The sequence below is a fragment of the Somniosus microcephalus genome, chromosome 6 (assembly GCF_052327205.1).
Source record: "Somniosus microcephalus isolate GS21.2 chromosome 6, FLI_Smic_1.0, whole genome shotgun sequence".
Lineage (NCBI taxonomy): Eukaryota > Metazoa > Chordata > Chondrichthyes > Squaliformes > Somniosidae > Somniosus > Somniosus microcephalus.
This window is the reverse complement of record NC_140992.1, coordinates 92,625,326-92,652,820: the sequence shown is the minus strand read 5'-3', so window position 1 is coordinate 92,652,820 and position 27,495 is coordinate 92,625,326. Positions and strand designations below refer to the sequence as shown.

At 42.5% G+C, this 27,495-nt stretch overlaps 1 protein-coding gene across 5 annotated transcripts in view; it reads right to left on the bottom strand.

Annotated features, from left to right (window-relative positions):
- per2 (period circadian clock 2) overlaps positions 1–27,495 on the bottom strand; it is a 96,650-nt gene that overhangs the window by 34,389 nt on the left and 34,766 nt on the right. For all 5 annotated transcript variants that reach the window (XM_085990530.1, XM_085990525.1, XM_085990529.1 and 2 more), the window contains exons 9-19: positions 26,642–26,781; positions 25,153–25,228; positions 24,328–24,434; positions 23,076–23,229; positions 13,766–13,874; positions 13,541–13,672; positions 11,586–11,694; positions 10,052–10,220; positions 6,628–6,731; positions 5,544–5,735; positions 2,550–2,816 (exon numbers count right to left, since the gene is read on the bottom strand). In XM_085990530.1, coding sequence (XP_085846656.1) covers positions 2,550–2,816; positions 5,544–5,735; positions 6,628–6,731; positions 10,052–10,220; positions 11,586–11,694; positions 13,541–13,672; positions 13,766–13,874; positions 23,076–23,229; positions 24,328–24,434; positions 25,153–25,228; positions 26,642–26,781 — 1,559 coding nt within the window. The remainder of the gene's footprint in view (positions 1–2,549; positions 2,817–5,543; positions 5,736–6,627; positions 6,732–10,051; positions 10,221–11,585; positions 11,695–13,540; positions 13,673–13,765; positions 13,875–23,075; positions 23,230–24,327; positions 24,435–25,152; positions 25,229–26,641; positions 26,782–27,495) is intronic.

The window sequence follows — 27,495 nt, the reverse complement described above, 5'->3', positions numbered from 1 at the left end:
TGCTCCATAGCTCTTTGCCAGATAGCTGGAGCTGATGCTACTCCGAAAACCAGTCGATTGTACTGGTACAGGCCTTTGTGTGTGTTTATCGTGAGATACTTTTTAGAGGCCTCTTCAACCTCCATCTGTAGATATGCCTGTGCCAAGTCAATTTTGGTGAAACGTTTCCCTCCGGATAGTGAGGCGAAAATATCTTCTATCCTCGGAAGAGGATACTGTACCATGTGAAGGACCGGGTTTACAGTCACCTTGAAGTCCCCACAGATGCGAATTTTTCTCTGTTCTTCAGATTTATTATTCAACATTTTCTTCATGACCGGGACGATGGGTGTTGCCCACTCGCTCCAATCTACCTTGGATAACATGCCTGCCTTTTCCAAATTCTCCAGCTCTGCCTCGACTGCTGGACGAATTGCGTATGGCACCGGCCTTGCCTTAAAAAACTTGGGAATTGCCGCATCTTCCACTTTTATTGAGGCGGTGACGCCTTTCAAGGTTCCTAGTTCCTGTTGAAACACTTTGGCGTTGGCCAAGATGTCTTTTAATCGTTCAGGTATGACATCATTTTTTTTCTTACTGGTCACTGTCAGTGCCTGAATGGAGTGCCAGTCTAAACGTATCTTCCTGATCCATTCACGTCCCAACAGCAGTGGACCACCATCTTGCAGAACGTATAAATACAACTTCTGTATTCCCTTGCCGTTGTATACAACAGGCACCCTTATTTTCCCTCTGGGGTATACTTTCTGCCCCGTGTAGGTCTTCAAGGCAATGGATGTGTCTTTCAAAAGGTATATGCGGAAATAGCCGCTCGTAATCCCGTCGACTTATGACGGTCAGAGCTGATCCTGTATCTAGCTCCATTTTAACTGGGGACCCCGCTATCGTGAGGGTAACCCAAAAGGTCTGGTAATCTTCTTTGGCAATTACATTATGTAAATTGAGACAGCTTAGTCTCTTGTTTCCGGAGTCGCTATCGCTCTTCTGGTCTTCGGAGCTACTGTCCGTCATCATTTGTACCGTTCTGTACTTTTCCTTATTGATTTTTTTTCCTGTCAGTGGATTTTTTGTTTCCAGATCGGCATACACATGCAATGTGTCCCATCTTTCCACATTGCCTGCATGCTTTGTCCTTGAACCAGCAGTCCCTCTGGTCATGGGTGGATCTGCCGCAGCGATAACATCTCTCGAAACCCCGTGTCATTTCATGGGTGCCGAAGTCCTGTGGCTTTTGCTGTATCTCTGCAGCTCCTCTTGCTGCTGCTTCGTATGATACAGCCACACTGAAAGCCTTGTCCAGTGTCAAATCTTTCTCAGAAAGTAGCCTTTTCTGTGTTCCTTCACTTACGAGACCGCAGACGAATTTGTCTCGTAGAGAATCTGCCAGTCCTGCCCTGAATTGGCAGTGCTTTGACAGCTTTCTTAATTCGGTGAGGTAATCAGCGTTACTTTCATTCTTGTGCTGATTCCTCCTGAAGAATTTGAATCGTTCCTCTATCAGCAGCGGTGTTGGGTTTAAGTGCTCCTGTAGGGTATCAACAATCTCCTTAAAATTCTTGTCCATCGGTTTGGCTGGAGTGATCAAGTTTCGTAACAGCCCGTATGTCCTTGCGCCCATCAGATTTAGAAGTACCGATGCCTTTTTATCATCCTCTACTTCATTCGCTGTGCAACATACCTCCACTCTTTCCACATGTGGTCCAATCCTCTATATTACTATCGAAAGCAGTAATATTGCCAGTCCTAGGCATCCTGAAAATCAAAAATGGCGCCTCCTGCGCTTTCCTTTCTTCCCTGCCGAGAAAAAATGGCGCCTCCCGCGCTTTCCCGCCACTGCCGCTGCTGACAACGCTGTTCCCCGCGGTTTTTATTTACACAGATATTTTTTAATAGTTGGAGACTCATTCCCGCCGGACTCTCTGGGACTTTCCCCTCCCTCTGCTTGGTCTGAACGCTGACCTGCTTTGCAGCGCCGGCCGTCTCCCGAGTGCTCCGCCTTCCGACTCGCTGCTCGGCCCCGCTGCAGAGCCACCCGCCCAGGAAGGATTAGTGCAGTACCTGCCACCAGCCTGGCTAGCTGGTGAAACCACAGTTTTTTTTCATTTTTTTTTCTTCGACCTTCGTCTGAGGAATCGATCTCCTTGAGGTGCTGCCGAATTGCAGCTAAGTCCATTTTCAATTCGTCACCACTGTTGTATCCGTGTGTTAATGGAGACACGGAATGCAGGAGTTGGTTTAACAGGTGTTTACTGAACAAAGTCTGGAGGTGAACTAAAAGATACAAGACGCTATACAGGCTTATATGCCCGAGTGGTCACTACCGGTATTACAGTACACAGGGGCTCTTAAAAGGTACATACACTACATATATATTGTATTGTATTTGATCTATCATATGCAGCATTTTAGCGTACAGAAAGTGACAGTACATTGAGCCTCATCCTTCCCCTTCTCACATACTAGATCAACAGCTCTTGTACTGTATCACACTTTGCACTTTTACAACTGAACGGAGGAAATAAAAGGAAGCAGTGTTTGTAGGTTCTTACCATAATCTCCTGAACATCCTTTGCATTGTTGGTGCAAATATGATTTGCAAGGAGCTTCAAATGTTTTTAGTTTACTTAGCTCCTTGAACTTGCTCAAGAATACCTGCTCTTCTTTCTGTGTATGAGCAGCTAAAACCTCTTTGGTGAGGCCAAGTTTCTTGTATAGTTCCTTTTCCTGGTTCACAGAAGGTGCAGTGGTGACCAGTGTAGCAGATGCCACGTTCTCTGCTGGATCAGCAATGCCAAGCCCATCCTCCAACAGGATTTCTATCAAATTTCAAGTTTAGAATTGTAGTTTAAGAAAGTGCAACATTTTTATATTATGGCAAGCATATGCAAAAAATCTGATTTAGCAGCTCCCTTAGTATCAGTGGACAAAAGCTTAGGTTGGTGCCAAGTCATATAAGCCAGGTATGATCTTAACCAGGGACCCAGTAGGGTTGCTTCAATTAGTATCAGTACTCCTGAGCTGGGGTGGAGAGGAACGATAGACATCCCTGCTACTAAGTACGTATGTGTGTGCGTTACTGGCCCAGAAATTTGGGTCTCCACGGTTGAGTACGCACGGGGTACTCACCCGTAGGCCCAATGGAAGTGCCGGTTTCCTGCATGCATGGGAAACCGGCACTTCCGTTCCCCTGAATGAAGGGGTTCAGAGGTCGAACGCGTGCGCATCAAACTTAACCTGTTTTTAAAAAAAAACCTTTCCCGGGAGGGTAAGTCTGCAGAAGTTAGACATGTAAAAAGCAGGCGCAAGGCCTGCTTTTTACAAGGTAAGTGGTGAATTAATTAAAATTAAAACATTTTTTCCACAGGTTTATTATTTTAAAATACTTTAAAGCAAGTTTATTTTTAGCCCCGTTAGAAAATAAAATTATTTTTTTCAAAAATTTAAATTGTTTAAAATAGTTATTTCATGTAATTTATAGTTTATTTAAAAAATGTGATTTAAAAAAAAAAATTATTTGAAGATTTAGTGCTATTTTGGGGCCGTAGTATTTATAAGTTTTGACAGCTCTTCCTGTCAATCTTATGAATGGGGCATTCCCTGCTCCGATTGGCTCTCCATGGCCCACATCGAAGGCCCACATCGAACTAACTGCGCCCCTGGGATATGCAAGCACTGCACGCCAGCAGCTGGACCAGGCCCCGGATCGGAATTCCATGTGGGCCCACAGCTCAACGGCCGGCGCGCAAGGTAAGTGCAGGTCGGGGGCTTGCACCCGCGGGAAGCCCCCGACCCGAATTTCTGGGCCATTATGTATCAAATATAGCCACGGTGGCTAATAACGTTTGAATACCCCGAAACATTCATTACTTCATGAAGAGTGGCTAACTGGAAGAGGTGGGCGGTCAACATGAATGGAACTTTACCCTGAAGGAGTTTGTGCCTTTAGATTAAAAAATAAACTTCACTTATTACAAAAACAATTTGCATTTATATAGTGCCTTTAAAATAGTAAAATGCTCCAAGACACATCACAGGAGCAATTATCAAAAAAAACAAGAAATTGGAAACTGACGATTGCTAGTCTATCACACTGTAGAACTAAAATTGATTGACAAAATGATGCTTAAAGCAGTTCATTACTACATTTTTAACTTGATAGTTAGTTCAGTTTTGAAAATGCTTTTTATTTAAAAAAAAGTAACATTTAAAATAACATTTTTAAAAAGACTCAATTCGGAATTATTAAACTGTCCCACCCCTACAGTTTGAGGATTTTTGTTTTCTTTCTTGCTTCAAAGTTTGTTTAGTGTTTGGAAGGATTACAACAACAGCCTGCATTTATATAGCACCTTTAATGCAGTAAAACATCCCAACTCGCTTCACAGGAGCATCAAACAAAATTTGACACCGAGCCATATTAGGAGATATTAGAACAGGTGACCAAAAGCTTGGTCAAAGAGGTAGGTTATAAGCAGCGTCTTAAAAGGAGAGAGGTGTAGCGGTGGAGAGGTTTAGGGAAAGCATTCCAGAGCTTAGGGCCTAGGCAGCTGAAAACACAGCTGCTAATGGTGGAACAATTAAAATAGGGGATGTGCAAAAAGGCCAGAATCGGAGGGGCACAGAGGGTTGTAGGGCTGGAGGAGGTTTCGGAGATAGGGAGGGTCAGTCCAACAGGAACTGGAGGGCTGAATTAACTTCGGCAGGTGAACATGATCACAGAAGCATCCAAGTTTTCCGCATGCCTCTCGATTAATGCTACGTTGGTGCAGCTCCTCGCACTGCTATGCTTGGCAATTCTGACAAGATGGCCGCACCAATGAAGCCATATATTTTCAGTTTAAGGAAGGGGAGGGAATTCTTTCAAAAAAAAGTAACTGGAAAGAAATATGAAATTTAATCACAATTTTTTAAAACTGGTCCGAATGGCAAGACTATTAAAAAAAATATTTTCAGGATTTGGGGCCAAGAGGGAAGTACCAACACCACTCACCAAAAAAAAATCCATGTGATTAAGTGCAGATCTGAATTAAATATGAAGGTAATGCGATTACACGCCTGCGGGTAATTATGACTGTGAAAAAATGGGTAATATCAGATCAGCCGCCCATTATACATCTTTTATTGTAATGGATGTCCTTGTGGAACAAACATTGATTTTGTGACAGGAGCCATAAACAGCTTGGGGTTGGTATACAGGCAGCAATAGAAATGTTGGTATCTGGGGTAAATATGCATTAATGATACTTTTAAGGCCAAAATACTACATAAACCTCGTGGCACCATCACCCTTGCCGATTAAATTATTGACTTGCAGTAAAGTCAGAAATGTCAAATTATTCTACACATACTATAGAATAGAAATCAGGAGATATATATAAAAGGCTGACTTATCCAATATCGCCCAAAATCAAAATTATATCCTTAAATACTCAGAATACCTTTTTCTCTGATCATGTCATTAGCAATCTACACATGAATAGTACTAGGGTGTATGTTATCCAAACAATTTTCTTGTACTTTCTTTAGTAAGTGAAGTGCAGTACCTGCATCTGCTTGTAGTTTCTTGTCTCCCACGTGGACAATAGTGCTGCTGTAACTGCACTGGCTGGTGACACTTGCTGCCTTTCTTGGTAAGGAGAGTGGTGTCAGGGGAGTGCCAACAACTGCTCCAGTGGGCACCTCTTTTGTAGACTTAAATGGAACTCGGACAGTCTGATGTGGTAATGGCGATACTTCTGCCAAAGTAACAGAAGATTCAATATACAACTGATGAAACTTATGTGTTTTTATTTGGTTGCCATAGATATTATTGAGTAGTACCAATTAATGTGAAGAATTCAACAGCTGTAGCTTTTGTGCGTCTTTCTTTCCATTTACAATCTTAAGCTAAGTATACATATTTTGCATGAACATTTTTGCTTGTAGAAGTTGGGAACTCCAAGGAAAGTTCTGCTGCAGGTCAAGTGTTCATGTTTACACTTTTATTGTAATGGATATCCTTGTGGAACAAACATTGATTTTGTGACAGGAGCCATAAACAGCTTGGGGTTGGTATACAGGCAGCAATAGAAATGTTGGTATCTGGGGTAAATATGCATTAATGATACTTTTAAGGCTAAAATACTACAGAAACCTTGTGGCACCATCACCCTTGCCGATTAAATTATTGACTTTCAGTAAAGTCAGAAATGTCAAATTATTCTACACATACTGTAGCTTGCTGGCTCATTTTCAACGAGACAAAGCATTTCAAAGTCAGTTTAGGTAAACATCGAAATACAGGAAACTTTGTGCTATCCGGCACCAACGGGACCGAGCTGTTGCCGTTCCCTCAAAACTGCCAGACACACCAGCGTTAATGTTGAAGCATACGGAGCTTTTCATCTCCGTATCTGACAACAAACACTGTTGCTTAGCAACAGCTTCTAAACAGTCGGCCCGTACCTTGGAAGCGCCTCTGTAGCTTAGCAACAGCTTCAGAGACTTTGCAGAGCCTGACTGTTGGGGAAAAAAAAGCCACGAGAAGAAAAAAAACCTAACAAAACGGCTCCTGATTTTTGCCGGTGGCTCGAGCTTGCCGGACATTTAGCCTCCGGATAACACAAAGTTTCCTGTAGTATGAAATACCTTTTAACACCTGCACGTTATGAACTTTTTGTTTGTCATCGTCAGATGCTGAAGACTCACACTTCCTTTTCATAGTGCTTGGAATACTGTAGCTGTCCAAATACCTGCATATGCAAAGAAACAAAATTCAACTATGCTACAAGAAGTAAAGACACAGGTCTATTTGACTTGTATCCCTCCCTTTTAAAATAGTCTATTGCCACTATACAACCCCAGCTCCCAAAAGGGGTTATGACAAAAGTGTGGCATTTTATATGACTGCTTATTTGGTGAAGGAGCAATAACTGCATTCAGGTCATAAGGCACAAATGTGTCAGTGTAGCTTAATGGTAGCACTCTCACCCAAGTCAGAAAGTTACAGGTACAAGCCTCATTCCAACCCTTGAACACAATCTAGGCTGATGCTTCAGTGCAGCACTGAAGGAGTGCTGTATTGCCAGAGATGATGGACTTTCACTGAGGAGGCAGGTCTACAACTTTCGAAGTTGTAGTCTTACCTCCATCGAGCTCTAGCCAACCCACGCGATTTTGACTTGATTGACCTTATTGAACCCGCCCAGCGGGCTCAGCAGGCCAATTAAGGGCCACCCGGCAACAGGTGACGTCACAGATTGTATTTCATTTGTCAAGACCTTGTGACAGATGAAATATCAGCGTTCGACAGCTGTTTGAAGCAGTCAAACACTGATAATCTGTACTCTAAGTTAATTCCTTCCTCTCAGGATGATTTAGAGATCTCTCCGGAACAGAAAGCTGAATGCTGCAATTTTTGACAGATCGCGGCCATTCTGCTTTCTGTTCCGGTGAGATGAGGCTGTAAAAGGTAAGTACATGTAAGTAAAACTACACTTTACACACACCAAACACACTTACCTCTTCACTCATGCACCCATCACTCACCTGAACACCGGACATCTTGACCCCTCCAAGCCCTTCATCCCGACGGCCCGCCTCGCTAACTTGGCGTGGTTTAACATAGAAACATAGAAGATAGGAGCAGGAGTAGGCCATTCGGCCCCTCGAGCCTGCTCCGCCATTCAATGAGATCATGGCTGATCATCCAAATTCAGTACTATGTCCCTGCCTTCTCTCCATATCCCTTGATCCCTTTAGCCTTAAGAAATATATCCAACTCCTTCTTGAATATATTTAATGAATTGGCCTCTACTGCCTTCTGTGGTAGAGAATTCTACAGGTTCACCACTCTTTGGGTGAAGAAATTCCTCCTCATCTCTGTCCTAAATGGCTTACCCCTTTTCCTTAGACTGTGACCCCTGGTTCTGGATTCCCCGGCCATCGGGAACATCCTTCCTGCATCTAGTCCGTCTAGTCCTGTTAGAATTTTATAAGTTTCAATGAGATCCCCTCTCATTCTTCTAAACTCCAGCGAGTATAAACCTAATCGACCCAATCTCTCCTCATAAGTCATTCCTGCCATCCCAGGTATCAGCCTAGTGAATCTTCACTGCACTCCCTCCATGGCAAGAACATCCTTCCTCAGATAAGGCGACCGAAACTGCACACAATACTCAAGATGTGGTCTCACCAAGGCCCTGTACAACTGCAGCAAGACATCCTTGTTCCCGTACTCGAACCCTCTCGCTACGAAGGCCAACATACCATTTGCCTTCTTAACCGCCTGCTGCACCTGCATGCTTACCTTCAGCGACTGGTGTACAAGGACACCCAGGTCTCGTTGCACTTCCCCCTTCTCCCAATCTATTGCCGTTTAGATAATAATCTGCCTTCCTGTTTTTGACACCAAAGTGGATAACCTCGCATTTATCCACATTATATTGCATCTGCCATGCTTCTACCCAATCACCCAACCTGTCCAAATCATACTGGAGTTTCTCAGCATCCTCCTCACAGCACACACGCCCACCCAGCTTTGTGTCGTCTGCAAACTTGGAGATATTACATCTAGTTCCCTCGTCTAGATCATTAATATATATTGTGAATAGCTGGGGTCCAAGGACCGATCCCTGCGATACCCCACTCGTCACTGCCTGCCACTCAGAAAAAGGCCTGTTTATTCCAACTCTTTGCTTCCTGTCTGCCAACCAGTTCTCTATCCAAGTCAATACCTTGCCCCCAATCCCATGTGCCTTAACTTTACATGCTAATCTCTTATGTGGGACCTTATCGAAAGCCTTCTGAAAGTCCAAATACACCACATCCACTGGTTCTCCCTTATCTATTTTACCAGTTACATCCTCAAAAAATTCCAGTAGATTAGTCAAGCATGATTTACCTTTTGTAAATCCATGTTGACTTTGTCCGATCCTGTCACTGTTTTCCAAGTGCTCTGCTATTACATCTTTTATAATGGACTCTAGCATTTTCCCCACTACCGATGTCAGGCTTACCGGTCTATAATTCCCCTTTTTCTCTCTACCACCTTTTTTGAATAGTGGGGCAACATTAGCTACCCTCCAATCCGTGGGTACCGTTCCAGAGTCTATCGGTTTGGAGCTGTCGGGAATCCCACATTTCACCAATGAAAATAGGGATTAGGCTAAAAGCTGCCTGTTAACTACCTGTTAACAGGCAGTTAATTGGCACTAATCCCCTTCCCGCCTCGGGGAGGCGGGTCCCAGTGTGGGTCGGGTACCCGCCTCCTTTGAAACTGGCATGGAGGTGGGTTGGGGCGGGATAGGTTCGTGCCCCCCGATTTCGGAATTTTAACCCCCCACACTTAATGGCTTTTCCCAACATTAATCCCGCCTCCACAGCCCAATGAAAATCCTGCCCGATGTCTTTCAGATGAGACATTAAATGGAAACCACATTTGCCTGTTGGATGCAAAAGATCCCATGATACTTTTTCCCCTAAAGAGCAGATGCTCTTCCAGTATCCTGGCCAACATTTATTCTTCAGCCAACGCCACCAAATCAGACTAACTGGCCATTCATCTTACTGCCATTTCTGGAACCTTGCTATGAGCAAATGGGCTGTTGCACTTGGCTACAAGACAACAGTGACTAATTCATTGGCTTTGAAAACTTTGGGATTCCCAAGGATGTGGAAGGTGCTAGCAAGTTTCTTGTACAAAATTTTCTTTAGCTTTATCTGGTACTCCTTTATAATTTCAAAAATAAAGTTGGTCACATGGTTAATGTTGGGAAAAGCCATTGAAATCAACAGATTTTTAAAACTTTTTTTGGCAATAATGCCACACAATATAAAATCCCTTCACTCATTTTTGTGATGGCATTATCTTTGACAATTTGTCATTGAAAGATACTGTAGGATTTGTTAATACAATTTTACTGCAACTTGTACAACATGGATTTGTTGACCTGGGCACTATATCTAAAAGGGTGTTTTTGAAAGTATGCAAATAGGCTACAACAGCCCTTAAAAATGAGACCCCATCTGCATATCTATGGGAACACAACCACCAGTCCAGGGTCCCACTCACCTTATTACACTGTCCAAGCAGTTGATTTGTTGATAACAATATACAGGCTGTTCCTTGCATCTCGACCCATCCACAAGCACGTTCTTTACGACACTGCTGGGCGCAGCACCCTTGGATGGGCTGACTTTAAAATCTTTGGTCTGGCCACTTGCCTCTTTTTGTTGTGTTACTGCAAAATATATGTATTTTTTAGAATTAGGACAAACTGTTTCCAATATGAAGCTTAAAAAGAAACTGTAACATAACTGTAGAGGTGAAGTGACTGGACCCTTTGGCCAAGACGCAGCCTAATTGGGTTATTTTCGGAAAAATACCCCTCACTTAAATTGGAAAAGAAAAACGATTTAGCTAGATCGACATAGTTTCGTAGATGCTCGAGATTTAAGAAACATTTAAACAAATTATTTAACATATTTAATATAAATCCCTTTATATTTCTCCAAGTTACAAAGTGTCCCTAAATTGAGTTTGAATATCCCCACTGGCACCTTCGCAATACAGCTGCTACAGGATATGTGAACATGTGCGATCTTTCTGATCTACATGCTTGGGGTAGGAACACACCATTGCAAAAGAATCCAAAGCTAAGAAATGTCAGTTTTAAGAATTAATTTTTTGGATTATAGGCGAACCCATGTTAAAAATGAATTTGAAAATGTAGGTGGTGACTTGTATTGTGGTATGGCTCCTGGGATGCCAGCTGTTTTTCAGTACGTTATCCAATTGACCGTTCTTCATGGTCAGCGAGTACTGACAAACTATTCAACCATCATGAGGAGTGGAGGATCGAGATGTTTAGCTACAATTTTCAAAAATTCTGCTTTTAAATAATTTAAAGTACTATGTGCAACCTGGTTAATACTTTATTTACTGGAAATGCACTCCCAGAGCTTACACAGCACATGTACTTTTGGAATAGCATTCACGTTTTCACAGATCTGAAGATCTTTCCCTATAGTTTGATTTTTTTTTTTTTTTTATAAAAGAAAAAAATGGGGAGAGGCGAGGAGAAATCAGAAATTATTTTATGTATGATTTTTTCTAATACAGGGTTCAGGTAATGACACTTCCTATTTAAAATGACTGTCCTTCAAATACTTGAGTCATGAAACTGTAGTCCCTCATGTTGTCAAAAGTACTTCCTTCCTCCCATTCTTGCTTAATGTTGTTACTCAGAAAAAAATCAAAAATGACAGGAACTGAATGTTTACACACATTAGGAAAGTATACTTGCATTCAAGTAGAATTACATTTCTGGAATATTTAAAAATAAAACGGCAGCATTTTCACATTGTTGCTTTTACTGTGGTTTTCCAAGTGACCCCAAACTACTGCAGCCTGCCCACATAAACCGAATAATGTTCCTCTACGTCAACTCTTAATGCAGCTACTAGACATGAATAGCTGCATCTGCAACAGCTGTGTTTGGACTCAAACACATGTACAAAATCAAGATGCATTGGAGTCAAAATTATTTCAAGCCAATTTATTACGCATGTCTAGATAATGACAGCAAAATAATTAAGCCCATTACCAGTTTTGTGTCTGCACTTTGATTCACTCTTTACTCTGCTCTCAATGAATATTGTTTGTCCTTGATTTTTCACCAGGTGCACATCCTTACAAATTTTCTGAAACGTCATCTGAAAGAAAGAAACAAAGGATTGAAGGCCAATAATTTTCCTCTAAAATTACTGAATTTTGTATAGGAGCAGATTCTGCTTTTGAGAGATGACAAAACAACACAATGAGACAAAAACACTTCTTAAAATTCAGGATGTACAAGATTGAAAACTCAAAAACTAATGAAAGCTTTGATGGTACAGAATCATTAAAGCACACTGTAGTGTAACATTTTTACATTGTTTGAATTCAACTGGCAAATAGTATTTTTAGCTCTACTGATCAACATTCTAATTAGAAGGTGTCAGCCTTGTCTCAGTGGGTAGCACTCTTGCCTCTGCGTCAGAAGGTCGTGGGTTCAAGCCCCACTCCAGAGACTTGAGCACATAATCTAGGCTGACATCACCGTGCAGTACCAAGGGACTGCTTAACTGCTGTCTTTCAATGAGATATTAAACCGAGGCCCTGTCTTCTCTCTGTAAAAGATTCCCTTGCACTATTCGAAGAAGAGCAGACGAGTTCTGGCCAATATTTATCCCTCAGCCATCAGTAGAACAGATAATCTGGTTAGGGATCTCGTTGCTGTTTGTGGGCAAAATTGGCTGCCGCAATTCCCTTCATTGCAGTGACTACACTTCAAAAAGTACTTCATTGGTTGTAAAGTGCTTTGGGGCATCCTGAGATCATGGAAGGAAACTATATAAATGCAAGTCATTTCCTTGCAAGTCCTTTATAAGGCTATCATGACTCATGATTAGACATCTCTTTAATTCTTAAGAATTTTACCTAGAGCAAATATTTCCATTGCTACATTAATTTAATTGGCTTTCTGATTGACTAGTCTTTAGTTCTATTTGCTTAAAGTGCCGAGGTTTCAGGCTTGTAGATGGACTATGCCACTAACTTTTTTTTGTTGACTGCAAATATTTATAATTAATTAACAACAAAAAAAACATTATTCAATTCCCACAAAACATACATTAAATGAATACCAATAGCTTCCTATTGAAACATTTTAATTTTGCATAAGTGGTATAAACCAAATGCTCAATGAGGATCCAGGAAATAGACAAGGCATTTATTTCTCTTTTTGATAACTTACTTGCAAGTTCTTCTTCAGATTTGATACAAATAATGCACTCTGACCCATAACAAACCAGAAGGTTCTAGGTCTGACCCCAGTCTGAGCTAAGTTAGCAGATATCAGCTAGGATGGCAGCTGTGTTCTCTAAATTGGCCTCAATGAGTCTGGGCTGTTGGGCTATGGGGAGGGGGGGGGGGGGGGGGTGGAGGGGGCGGTGGCGGTTGACAGCACATGGACGTTGTCACACATGGTCATTATTCAATGGCTTCTGCTGGAAAATGCACACGTGGACACTGGATTGAGGCCAATCGTGGGCTCAGCACTGATTTCCTCCATCGTAAAGTAGCTTTCCAATGCTCAAATGAAGATCAGCTGCTTGAAGTACCACAGGGCTGACAGAACCTATGTAACAGTACCAGAGCCATCAACACCATCAGGAAGGGCAGGGAACAGAGAATTAGGGGAATTAGCATTCCACAGTTCCTCACCAAGATATATTTACACATGTAAACTGAATCCTTTTTCACCAACAGTTCACGCAATATATAAAACTTCAATTAGGGCCCAATTAAAATAATTGGGATAGACTTTCAATGCCACCCAGGCAGATTGGCCGCCCATAATAGAAACTGCCTGACTTTAATTTCCATTAAAAGCAACGCATATGTAAATCGGACGGCTTCAGCAAGGGCTGGCCATTCTGCAACACTAGTTTTATGCCTGGGCGACAATCTACTGTATTTTGTTTGCATAAATTAGGTCATAACAGAGATCAAACTTACAGGCTTGTCCCAGTGGCTCTCTTCAGTGATGTTGCCATTACTGTCGCTGGAAGAGGCTACACTCATGAACTGCGCATGAGATCCATTACTGCCCAAACTTCCGTACCCACTGGAACCATTGTTGTAAACTGGCTAAAATGGTAAGGATAAGTTAATAGGCATTTAATGTACTAATCAGACACAAATCATGTTTACATTAGAATACACCATGTGAATTAGTTATACCTGTAGCAAGAGCTGATGAATCTGTTCAGTGATGGTCTGTATTTCAGGATTGAGCGTCTTCACTTCAGTCAACCCCGGAGTAGCAAACACATCTTCATTCAAAGGACCCCTACATATTTTGGAGGTTAAGGGGATATTTTTTGCAGTGAGCATCCTTCTTATATCATTTAAAAACACTTTTCTGTAGATTTCTGATGCACGTGATTTAGAATACTTAACATTTTGAAGGTTATTTTGTTGTTACAAAAGTCATCGTTTGATGGTTAAGCATTCATAACAATAAACCACTTCTAATTTGGTTACTTGGATACTAGGACAGTAACTCTGGTCAGAGCAACAGGGGTCAGAAACAACAATCGCTCTGTGATTTCTGTCCCTAACTTCATTCCAAATGGAAGAAACCCCGATCAAACAGCTAACCTATGCTCCAAAAAATCATTTCTTTTAAAGCTAGTTTAAAAAAACAAGTTGATTATCTAACAGTTGTGATACATAGAAACATAGAAGATAGGAGCAGGAGTAGGCCATTCAGCCCTTCGAGCCTGCTCCGCCATTCAATGAGATCATGGCTGATCATCCAAATTCAGTACCTGGTCCCTGCCTTCTCCCCATATCCCTTGATCCCTTTAGCCTTAAGAAATATATCCAACTCTTTCTTGAATATACTTAATGAACTGGGCTCCACCGCCCTCTGTGGCAGAGAATTCCACAGGTTCACCACTCTCTGGGTGAAGAAATTCCTCCTCATTTCAGTCCTAAATGGCTTACCCCTTATCCTTAGACTATGACCCCTGGTTCTGGACTCCCCGGCCATCAGAAACATCCTTCCTGCATCTAGTCTGTCCAGGCCTGACAGAATTTTATAGGTTTCGATGAGATCCCCTCTCAATCTTCTAAACTCCAGTGAGTATAAGCCCAATCGACACAATCTCTCCTCATATGTCATTCCTGCCATCCCAAGTATCAGCCTGGTGAATCTTCGCTGCACTCCTTCCATGGCAAGAACGTCCTTCCTCAGGTAAGGCGACCAAAACTGCACACAATACTCAAGGTGCGGCCTCACCAAGGCCCTGTACAACTGTAGCAAGCCATCCTTGTTCTTGTACTCGAACCCTCTTGCTACGAAGGCCAACATACCATTTGCCTTCTTAACCGCCTGCTGCACCTGCATGCTTACCTTCAGCGACTGGTGCACAATAACACCCAGGTCTCTTTGCACTTCCCCTTCTCCCAATCTATTACCATTCAAATAATAATCTGCCTTCCTGTTTTTGCCACCAAAGTGGATAACCTCACATTTATCCACATTATAGTGCATTTGCCATGTTTCTGCCCAATCACCCAACCTGTCCAAATCGTGCTGGAGTTTCACGACATCCTCCTCACAGCACACACGCCCACCCAGCTTTGTGTCGTCTGCAAATTTGGAGATATTACATCCAATTCCCTCGTCCAGATCATTAATATATATTGTGAACAGCTGGGGTCCTAGGACCGATCCTTGCGGTACCCCACTAGTCACTGCCTGCCACTCGGAAAACGACCCGTTTATTCCAACTCTTGGCTTTCTGTCCGCCAACCAGTTCTCTATCCAAGTCAATACTGTTAAGTCTGTGTGTTCTAGTTATTGTTAATAAGAATCACTGCACACAGACCACAAGAGTAAATTCAACAGGTCTTTACTAGTCGGAGGTCAGGCTGAACTGCCCAATAAATCATTACACAGCACTTATATACCGGTGTGGTCACCACCGGTATTACAGTATACAGCAGCCAAGATAAAGTAGTGCATCTCTTAAAATAGTTCTCTTAAAGGTGGAACAGTTACATACACCACAATCCTCCCTTTTTAGCTTAACAGTATATATTCCCCATTAAACATAACATAATAGCATGTATACACAACTTCATGTAAAAACAGTTCACAGATTCAGTCTCTGAGGAGGCCTCCTGATCCGAGACGGATAACGCCTTTCAGGGGTCTCTGGTTCTCGTTGCTGGGGTGACTCATCTAGTTGATCCCCTATGGATAGGACGTCATCATCAGGTATATTCACTTCTGAGGTAGATGCTTCAGGTTCACTAACTTCCTCCACGGTTGTCTCTGTCGTAACCATGGGCTCGACCCTTGTTCTCGATCCCACCAGTTGGTCAGCATGACGTCGCATTACCTTTTCACCAACATCTACCGTGTACATCAGGGGTCCTTGTCTGGCCCAAATTGTTCCAGATTGCCATTTCTCGTTTTTATAGTCCCTGGCTAACACCGGATGTCCTAATTCAAAACTCCGAGTGGGCTTGTTATTGATATGCTGGAACTGTTTGTTTTCGACTTCCCTCCGCACATTTGGTTTTAACTAGTCCAACCTGGACCGCAACCTCCTGTTATAGAACATCATGGCAGGACTTTGGTTTGTTGTTGCATGGGTGGCGTTTCGATATGCCAGTAGGAAATTGTCCACCTTGTGTTGCAGTGGAATCTGATCTTCGCTCATGGCCTTTATTGCCTTTTTGAACGTCTGTACAAACCTCTCGGCCAGCCCATTCGTAGCTGGATGATATGGGGCAGAGGTATAATGTTTCACCCCATTCTTCTTCAGGAATTTCTGGAATTCCTCTGACACGAACTGTGGTCCGTTGTCTGAACATATTTGCTCTGGCAATCCATTTCTTGCAAATATCGTTCTTAGCACCGCGATTGTCTTCTCCGAGGTAGTGGTAGTCATTTTAATCACTTCTGGCCATTTAGAATGTGCGTCCACCGCAATTAAAAACATGGAATCCATGAATGGACCAGCAAAGTCAATATGTACACGTTGCCATGGGGTTGAAGGCCATTCCCATGGATGCAGCGGTGCAATTGGAGGTGCATTTTGGACTTTTTGGCACCCTTAGCAGCTTTTCGTCAGATCCTCTATCTGTTGGTCGATACCCAGCCACCACACATAAGCCCTAGCAAGGCTTTTCATCTTGACTCCCCCCAGATGACCTTCATGTAGTTCTTTTAGAACTCTCTCTCTTAACTTAGGAGGGATAATCACCCTTGTTCCATACATCAATGTTCCCTGACAGATGGACAGCTGTTCTCGTCTTGCTGAGAATGCCGGTAACAGTGGATCACCATGGGCTGGCCATCCCTTTACTGACAATTCGTAGACCCGGGACAGTGTCAGGTCATTCCTAGTCTCCCTTTCAATATTTGTATTGGTGACAGGTAAACATTCGATGATGGTCGAGTGAAATAACTCCACCGGGTCAACCGTCGGTGCCTCCTCCTCAGTAGGTAGTGGCAGGCGCGACAGCCCATCAGCATTACCATGCTGCTTTGTACCTTTGAATTCTATCTGATATTGATGTGCCCCTAGGAAAAGGGACCATCTCTGGAGCCTCTGTGCGGTCATCACCGAAACACCCTTCTTAGGGTTAAAAATGGATACCAACGGCTGGTGGTCTGTCAGCAGTGTAAACTTCTGGCCCTGCAGGTAATGATTAAACTTCTTTACTCCCCACACAAGGCTGAGAGCCTCCCTATCTATCTGAGCATAGTTGCGCTCAGCGGAGGTCAATGATCTGGATGCAAATGCGACTGGCCTTTCCAAGCCATTTGGCAACTTGTGTGAGAGTACTGCTCCAATACCATAAGGAGAAGCATCACAAGCTAAACGAATAGGTAGCATTGGGTTGAAGTGAGCCAACACTTCCTCTGAGGTGATCAATGCCTTGCTTTTGCAAAAGGCCTTCTTACAGTCCTCGCTCCACTTCCATGGTACTTCTTTCTGCAAAAGAGCGTTCAGCGGGTGCAGCACCGTGGATAGATTTGGCAGAAACTTATGGTAATAGTTAATCAACCCTAGGAACGACCTCAACTGGGATACATTTTCCGGAGCGGGAGCCTTCACAACAGCTTCGATCTTGTCAGGTGACTTGTGCAGCCCCTCCTGGTCAATGACATGACCACAGTACGAGATCCGTTTCTGAAAGAACTCACATTTCTGGCGATTAACTCGAAGTCCATATTCCTTCAATCTGGTGAGCACCAGTTTCAAATTTGCAAGGTGTTCCTCATTGTCATCTCCTGTAATCAGGATATCGTCCAAGTAACATTGAGTGCTTGGAATTCCCTGTAATACCTGCTCCATGGCCCTCTGCCAAATTGCTGGAGCCAAAGCCACTCCAAAAACCAGTCTATTATATCGATACAAGCCTCTGTGCGTGTTGATTGTGAGATACTGGCGCGACTCTTCCTCAACTTCCATCTGTAAGTACGCTTGCGCCAGGTCTATCTTGGTGAAGTGTTTCCCGCCAGACAATGAAGCAAAGATATCCTCAATCCGCGGAAGCGGATATTGCACCGTGTGAAGCACCGGATTAACCGTGATCTTGAAGTCTCCACAGATGCGGACCTTCCCCGGTTCCCCTGGCTTGTTACTCGATGAACGCTTCATGACGGGAACAATGGGCGTGGCCCACTCACTCCAGTCTACCTTAGACAGTACTCCTGAACATTCTAGCCCTTCCAGCTCAGCTTCCACAGCAGGTCGTATCGCATAAGGTACCGGTCTGGCTTTGAAAAATTTTGGGTTTGCATGTTCTGCAATCTTGATTTTTGCCGTAATTCCTCAGTGTTCCCAGTCCCTGTTGGAACACCTCTTTAACCTCATCCAATATTTTGGACAATCGTTCAGGTTTGACATCTATTTTTCCGGAATCTACCGTTATTGCTTTTAGGGAGTGCCAGTCCATATTTATTTTCCTGATCCACTCCCGTCCCAGAAGTGGTGGACCTCCCTCAGGTAGTACATATAAGTCCATTCCTTGGTGTTCTTTGCCCTTGTGTACCACCGTGACTTTTATCTTTCCGATGGGGTATACTCTTTGCCCCGTGTATGTCTGCAATACTATCTCCGTATCCCGTAGGGGAATGTGTGAATAACCTTTTGTAATCTTGCTTATTCATGACCGTCAACGCCGATCCGGTGTCCAATTCCATCTTCACTTGGACTCCTGCTATCTGAAGTGTGACCCAGATAGTTTGTAGGTCAGCTTCCTTACTCACATTGTGAATTCTCAGACTACCCAGTTCCTTGCTGTTGGAGTCTGAATCCGAATTCTGTTCATCCGAACTCTTCTCAGCCACCTTATGTACCTTTCTGCACTTTTCCTGCGGTGACTTTTTGTTGCTGGTCTTCTTTCCTGACCGGCATACTTTAGCTATGTGACCAAGCTTGCCACATTTTCTACATTCCTGATTTTTAAACCAGCATTGGTTCTGATTGTGTGTTGTCTTTCCACAACGATAACATTTCGCTGTACCCAAAGCCATTTGATCTACGCTGAGTACCGCTGCCTTCAGCTGCATTTCCGCAGTGCCTCTCGCTGCGGCTTCGTGCGATGCTGCAATAGTGACAGCCTTATCAAGTGTAAGATCATTCTCTTCAAGCAGCCGCTTTTGTGTTCCTTCTTTCGACAATCCACACACGAATTTGTCTCAGTGCCTCGGTCAGTCTTTCCCCAAACTGACAGTATTTCGCTAGCTTACGCAGTTCAATTAAATACTCCGCGTTGCTTTCCTCTTTCAGTTGCATTCTCGCATAAAATTTAAATCGTTCCGCTAACATCAGTGGTGTGGGGTTCAAATGATTTCTCAGGACAGCAACAATATTAGCGAAAGCCTGATCCGCCGGTTTAGCTGGTGATAGAAGATGCTTGAATAGCCCGTATGTCTTCGCACCCATTGAGTTTAGTAAGGTTAGTGCTTTATCTTCATCTGATATTTTATTTGCCTTACAATAAATCTCTATGCGTTCTACATACGTGGCCCAATCTTCAACATCGGGATCGAAATAGTTGATGTTACCACGCTTAGGCATCCTCGCAATCTTGAGAAACAAAAATAATTTTTTTTCTTTTTCAAAATGGCGGTTTCCCGCGCTTGTCTTCTTCCCCCACCTACGAAAATGGCGGCTTCCCGCGTTTGCCTTTCTCCCCCGCTGGCTGTAATGGCGATTGCCGTATTGCTGCGTTCGCCCTCCCCAGCGGTTCTCAAATCGCGCCTCCCAGCCCCTCTTGCAGTCCGGTCCTTTCCCCCGGCTGCGGCCGAGTTCTCCGCGTTTTTTTATTTTTTTTTATTTTATCCCGCACCTCGCGGCCTCGGTAGCTGCCCGGCCTTTTTCCCCGGTCGCGGTCGAGCTCTCTCTCTCGACGCTGTTGCGTCTCCCAGCCCGCTTGCAGCCCGGTCTTTTACAGCGGCTGCGTTTGCATTCACTGCGGCTCCCGTGCCTTACGCTGCCCCAGTCTCAGCGCCTCTGGCCCCGACTTCTGTCCGGCTCTTTTCCCCGGCCGTGGTCGAGTTCTCCGCCCTTATAGCCTCCGTTTTTCCCTCCCCTACTTCACAGCCAACGTGGCCTACTTGCTGCTCGTCGCTGATCGGCTTACCCACCACCGTGATAGAAGGGATGATCACTGCCTGTTGCTGATGGAAGGCTTCGTGTCAGGATTCTTCCTTGCTCTTCAGACCCGAGTCTTTTCTCAGCAGGATGATGAGGGCGGATGCCTCTTCTCGACGCCCGTTAAACTGCCTTGGATATATCTCTGCCGCAGGGTAAGATCGTCATCGTCGCCACTGTTAAGTCTGTGTGTTCTAGTTATTGTTAATAAGAATCACTGCACACAGACCACAAGAGTAAATTCAACAGGTCTTTACTAGTCGGAGGTCAGGCTGAACTGCCCAATAAATCATTACACAGCACTTATATACCGGTGTGGTCACCACCGGTATTACAGTATACAGCAGCCAAGATAAAGTAGTGCATCTCTTAAAATAGTTCTCTTAAAGGTGGAACGGTTACATACACCACAAATACCTTGCCCCCAATCCCATGTGCCTTAATTTTGCACGCTAATCTCTTATGCGGGACCTTATCGAAAGCCTTCTGAAAGTCCAAATACACCACATCCACTGGTTCTCCCTTATCTATTTTACCAGTTACATCCTCAAAAAATTCCAGTAGATTAGTCAAGCATGATTTACCTTTTGTAAATCCATGTTGACTTTGTCCGATCCAGTCACTGCTTTCCAAGTGCTCTGCTATTACATCTTTTATAATGGACTCTAGCATTTTCCCCACTGCCGATGTCAAGCTTACCGGTCTATAATTCCCCACCTTTTCTCTACCACCTTTTTTGAATAGTGGGGTAACATTAGCTACCCGCCAATCCATGGGTACTGTTCCAGAGTCTATTGAGTTCTGGAAGATGACCAGCAATGCATCTACTATTTCTAGGGCCACTTCCTTAAGTACCCTGGGATGTAGATTATCAGGCCCTGGGGATTTATCGGCCTTCAGTCCCATCAATTTTCCTAACACCATTTCCCTACAAATACTGATTTCTTTCAGTTCCACCCTTTCATCAGACCCTATGTTCCCCGGCATCTCTGGGAGATTATTTGTGTCCTCCTTTGTGAAAACAGAACCAAAATATGTATTTAGTTGGTCTGCCATTTCTTTGTTCCCCATTATAAATTCCCCCGATTCTGACTGCAAGGGGCCTACGCTTGACTTCACCAATCTTTTTCTCTTCACATATCTATAAAAGCTTTTACAGTCAGTTTTTATGTTCTCTGCAAGCTTACTCTCATTCTATTTTCCCTTTCTTAATTAATCCCTTTGTCCTCCTTTGTTGAATCCTAAACTGCTCCCAATCCTCAGGATTATTGCTTTTTCTGGCCAATTTATATGCCCTCTCCTTGGACCTTATGCTATCCCTAATTTCCCTTGTTAGCCACGGTTGGGTCACCTTTTTTGTTTTATTTTTATGCCAAACTGGGATGAACAAATTCTGTAGTTCATCCATTTGGTCTTTGAATGTTTGCCATTGCCTATCCACCGTCACCCCTTTGAGTGCCATTCCCCAATCAATCCTACCCAACTCGCTCCTCAGACCATCATAGTTTCCTTTATTTAAATTGAGGACCCTAGTCTCCTAGTCAACTACTTCATTCTCCATCTTAATGAAGAATTCGATCATATTATGATCGCTCCGACCCAAGGGGCCTCTTACAACAAGATTGCTAATTAATCCTTTCTCGTTACATAATACCCAGTCTAAGATGGCCTGATCACTGGTTGGTTCCTCGACATATTGGTCCAGGAAACCATCCCGTAAACACTCCAGGAATTCCTCCTCCACAGTATTGTTACTCATTTGGTTGGCCCAGTCTATATGTAGATTAAAGTCACCCATGATGACTGCTGTGCCCTTATTGCACGCTTCTTTAATTTCTCTTTTAATGCCATCCCCAACCTCCGCCTTACTGTTTGGAGGTCTATAAACCACTCCCACTAACGTTTTTTTCCCCTTAGTATGTCTCAATTTTACCCATACAGATTCCACCTCATCAGAGCTAATATCCTTCATTACAATTGTGTTAATCCCTTCTTTAACCAGTAATGCTACCCCACCTCCCTTTCCTTTTTGCCTATCTTTCCTGAATATCGAATACCCCTGGATGTTGAGTTCCCAGTCCTAGCCTTCCTTGAGCCACGTTTCCATAATCCCAACCAAATCATATTCGTTTACCTCTATTTGCGCAGCCAATTCATCCACCTTATTACAAATGCTCCTCGCATTAAGACACAAAGCCTTCAGGCTTGTTTTTTTAACGCTCTTAGACCTATTCGAATTATTATTTACTGTGGCCATGTTTGATTTAAACCATTGATTTCTCTGACTGCCACTTTTGTTTTTCTCCTTCCTATCTTTTGCTTTTATCCTTGTTTCCCTTTCCTCGGTCTCCCAGCTCAGGTTCCCAACCCCCTGCCATTTTAGTTTAAACCCTCCCCCACAGCACTAGCAAACACTCCCCCTAGGACATTGGTTCCAGCCCTGCCCAGGTGCAAACCGTCCGGTTTGAACTGGTCCCACCTCCCCCAGAACCGGTTCCAATGTCCCAGGAACTTGAATCCCTCCCCCTGGCACCATTCCTCTAGCCCCATGGTCATTAATTCAGGGAATTTTGGGATTTATAGATGAAAATTTTCCTTCCACATTCTCTCTCCCGTCCTCCTGCTTCTCTCGTACCCAGCCACAGCTTACAATTTCTGCAACCCCTGGAGCGTCTGACCAACATCCATGCTATAAATTGCTCATAACCCAATTGAAAACAACAATGCAGGGGAGAGAAAAAAAACACTTTTACACTGAAGCAGGCAACGCAAAAAAAACCTTAGGATTCCATTTAAAAAAAAAGGTCCAAATTTCAAGTTCGCTCAAATCATGAGCATATTCATAAAAATGTAAAACTACTTGCGTTCGGACTTTGTGCCTTCCAATTATGAAGGATACTTTTCTGCTCCAAGGATTAACAAAGCTTGACCAACTGGTGTCAATTGTGATGTATTCACCATTCTGAGTGCAGAATCGGACAGGTGAATGTTCAAAAGGTTGTCCAGCATGTTTCAGTACTGAAAGAATGAGGAACATGTTAAATAAGACTAAATTAAACCAATTTCCTTACATCTGGTAACTCAATAACCAACAATTCATTAACCACTCAAACCAGAGTGCTTAAATCTTGGAGTGATTGCATATTTTTGCATCATTAAAAAAAACTCATGGAACTAGCAACGTAATTCTTACTAAGGTATAATCTCCTTCACCAACCATTTAAAAAAAAAAACAGTAGTTAGAATCAAAAAAATGGTACAAGAGGTTAATACTAAACTAAAATTTGACCGTATCTACACTGACTGCATGAAACACATTTAGAGTAATGACTATCCTTTCTTGAGACATTGAATTCATATAGGAACAGGAGTAGGCCATTCAGGCCCTTGAGCCTGTTCTGCCATTCAGTTAGATCATTGGTGATGATCTGAAGCAAAATATCAATTGAGTTTTACTTCATTACATCTCAATATAGCTCCTTTAGAAATTCAAGCTATTAGTTCTTACTATTGGAAAGACCGCATTGCTGCTGGTAGCAAATGAGTCCCATAGTTGCTGTGGGAGGAAACTACATGATACAATAATCATACATGGATTCAGGAAAGAGACTTGGTGAACTGAATTGGCCTTCTCTCATGTTTCTTAATTGTGGACACAACTGCTGCCAGCAGTAACTTGACTATCCAGCCTCTGGCTGCAAACAAATTCCAATTTTTCCAATTACATTAGCACCAATAATAAGTAGTCATCACTGGCCCCCAAAATGGGGAGAGGTTACTTACCACATAGAAAGGGGACTGGCACCATAAACCAAGACATGAAAAGTTTGAAAATTGGTCCGTCTCCCCCATGCTGGTTTAATTTAACATCTTGGCCCTCTTCCTGTCCTTAATACTGTAACCACTTCAGTTCATCTTCATCCCCCCCAAAAATCAATACACCAGCCCGATCCAATTGAAATAACATATAAATAGCTCACACTGCAGCAGGTATCTCTGGTCTGTTCCTTAGGAAAAATTGCTGACATCACTATCCGATTTATAGTAGCCAATCTGTTCCTAGGCATGGAGAAAAATCATGCTTGCCAATTTAAAAAAAAATATCAACAAGCTTACTTTTCTTATGAATGCCTAGCATCAAAGGTTGATCATCAGGGTGCAGATGCATCAGCACAGGTGTTCCGATGAGGTCCTGAGGCAAATAACCCAACAAAGGAACAGCCCTTTAAAAGAAAATGCAACATTCTGATATTCTGCAAAATACACATCTACAATAAGATTTTTATTAAAGTGTAAAATGTCAAGTCTGTGCTTTGATACACAAATGATGGATAAAAAGCACACAAACTGGGCAAACAGAACTGTCGTCAAAAACCCACTAATTGTAGATAATAACAGAGGAAACACCAATTTGGTTGTCATGGTAACATTGTGTTTCCCCTAGTTGGATATTTACCACCTTACTTCCCATCCCTCAAAATCTATTCACCACCTGCTGGTCCCTTCTATAGGTCACAGAGTGGTGTACTTCATTGTCAAATTCAAGGAAGCGGGAGAAGGCAACTTAAAGACGACAATTTAGCTTAGGGAAGAAAAACGGGAGGCAAAGTGAGAAGTGAATGAGGAAACCATTTTTTTTGGAAATGATGACCAGTTCTGAATTATTCAAACTTGTATTTTGTACCATTCTCATTAAAAATGTAAACATTGCATTTACACTATTTGGCCAGTAGGGGACATTGCAAACCACATAAGGCAGGTTTTCAAAACATTTTTTGCTCACCTGGAGAGGATAACTACTTATTTGGAATTAATAGTTTATCGGAACTTAAAAAAATATGGGCTTGAATTTTTAGTAAAGAAAGCACCAAGCTCTCCTTAAGTTGTAAATGGTTTTCTAACCAATATGCATGCAAGATATCTTAAGTAGTGCACTCATACCTCTCATCAACATCCTGGAACACGCAGCTGGGTGTGTGAGTCGTGGTAAAAACCCGCTTATGAGGGATTCTTGGTGCTGAAAAAGTGTTATTTTTTTCAATAAAATTGGCAAAGACATAAAAATAGACATTGTAATTTTAAAGAGTTAACAATGTTGTGTACAATTTTGCTACTTGGAGTCCACTTAGCTAAATTAGCCTGGGATCAGACCTCCATTATTGCAAAACAGCTTTCTAATGTCATCTAGAAACTAAAACTCTTAAAATATAATGCTCAACCCAACAATTCACATCTCCATGGTTTTACTCAAGCACACTTGAATGCATAGTTAATGGATGTCAAATGAAGTTTGTGTATAAAAAAAAATTCACACAAAATGTAAAACCTACTAAAACTTTAGAAATCCAAAATATTAATAATTATTCATTTACTTTGAACTGAAAGTAATCTCACTGCACAAATATTTACAAATTATGGAATGTTACCTATCATTTTGGTGAGAATAATGTCCTCTATAATCCTGACTGATAACTGATATATTTGCACTATACAGTCTTGATAATATCAAACTGTGTTATATTGAAGATCTTCCTATAAATCCAAGTTTCGGCCTGGTACCATTCTCCAGAATAAAATTGTACTGAATTTTACTTTGATATGTCAAAGTAAAACCTCAATATATCAAAGTCATTTGTGGCTTCACTCAACTGTACGGACCTGCTTCTCATCCGACCCCATTTCCCTGGAGTATCTAGCTGGTCTCCCAACTGTCCTAGGTTGCTGCAATCAGTCGAACAGTCAGCACTGCTTTTATGTGTCACTGGGCTTGTTGGCTGGAAAGTGGTGGGCCCAGCAGCATACAAAACAACAGATTTTAATAAGGATCACTTATTGGTGGGTTTATCCATCAATAAGGAAGCAACAATGAGGCAATGTATGGGCTGTAGGAGACCAAGCCAGGAGCAGAAATCTCAATACAAAATTGGTGTTCCCTTGGACTTTAATATATTGGAGACTCCGCTGTGCATATATTTTTGGAAATGTAGATTTGTTTTATCTTGCTCTATAAAGTTGTGCAATTTGAACATTCATGGCTTTGTTTACATGTGGTATAGAGCCGGCAGTGAGATAATGAATGTATTTCTTTTTTATTTGTTCCTGGGATGTGGGCGTTGCTGGCAAGGCCAGAATTTATTGACCATCCCTACTACTGCCCGTCTCTACTCACTCATATCTACACACATGATCAAACACTATAGGACGTATCTGTCTTGTGCTCCCAGGGTTCTGGATGTGCCATGTGAAAAGTAACTGGTCAAAGTTAAACAAAATGGGTTACAAAATGTAAACTGATAACGAATAAATATTCAGTTCTCAGGAAATTATTTGGGAGGAGGAGGAGTGAAGCTGGCTCAGTGAGCTGAAGGAACTTTTCACCTTCCACATGTTCTTATATACGGCATGTTATATTAAATCAGAAGACTCTTACCTTCATATCCAGAGTGCACCCTTTCAGCAAGCAACAGACAGCATAGTTGTTCATCATCTTCAGATGCTCGCACCTTTGAGAGATAAGGCGTCATACGAAAGGGATAATAATAGATTCTGCGAACTCGCTGCTGGTCTCCACTGTGAAATAGATGCCAGCAATAAGTCCAGAGCAGGGGCCCCCAATATAATATACACCATGAAAAGCAAGCACCAGTTCCTCAAATGGTATAAAATACTCTTTAGTAGGAGGGAAGCCAGATTCTTCATCTTTAGCAAACTATAGCATTAACTGTTAAAATATGTACATCATACAAATCGTATTATTGCTAGTAAACTGTGGATTGACAATTAATTTGATGCATTACGTCAGGTACTCCTTCGGTGCAGATATCATGCACCAACTACATGGTGTATCCTGGCTAACACCTACCCTTAGAACCAGATTATAACCAGGTCAGTGAGACAGAGTGATGCGCCATCAAAAGAGGGAACAAGCATCAAAAGAAAACTACCCCCACCAACTTCTGAGCATATACTTAAAAAAGAGTGAGAAGGGGTTGAAACAGCATGTTAAACCACAAAAACAAAGCTTAAGTGGTTTATTGTCATCTCAATTCCAAAACACGGTCTTTCAATTTCCAATGCTACAATTCTCTTGTACATATAGTCCAATAATACATACCAAAAACAGCCAATATCACTAACAGTTTTACTTAAATTACACTGGCGTTGAATGGCAGTCTAGTAACAAGTAGTCACTGCATTATGTCACTGGCCAAATACTTTCTCAGCAACGACATGGTCGTCTGTTCAGTAAATAAATAATAAACAACAGTTTTTACTGCAACTTGA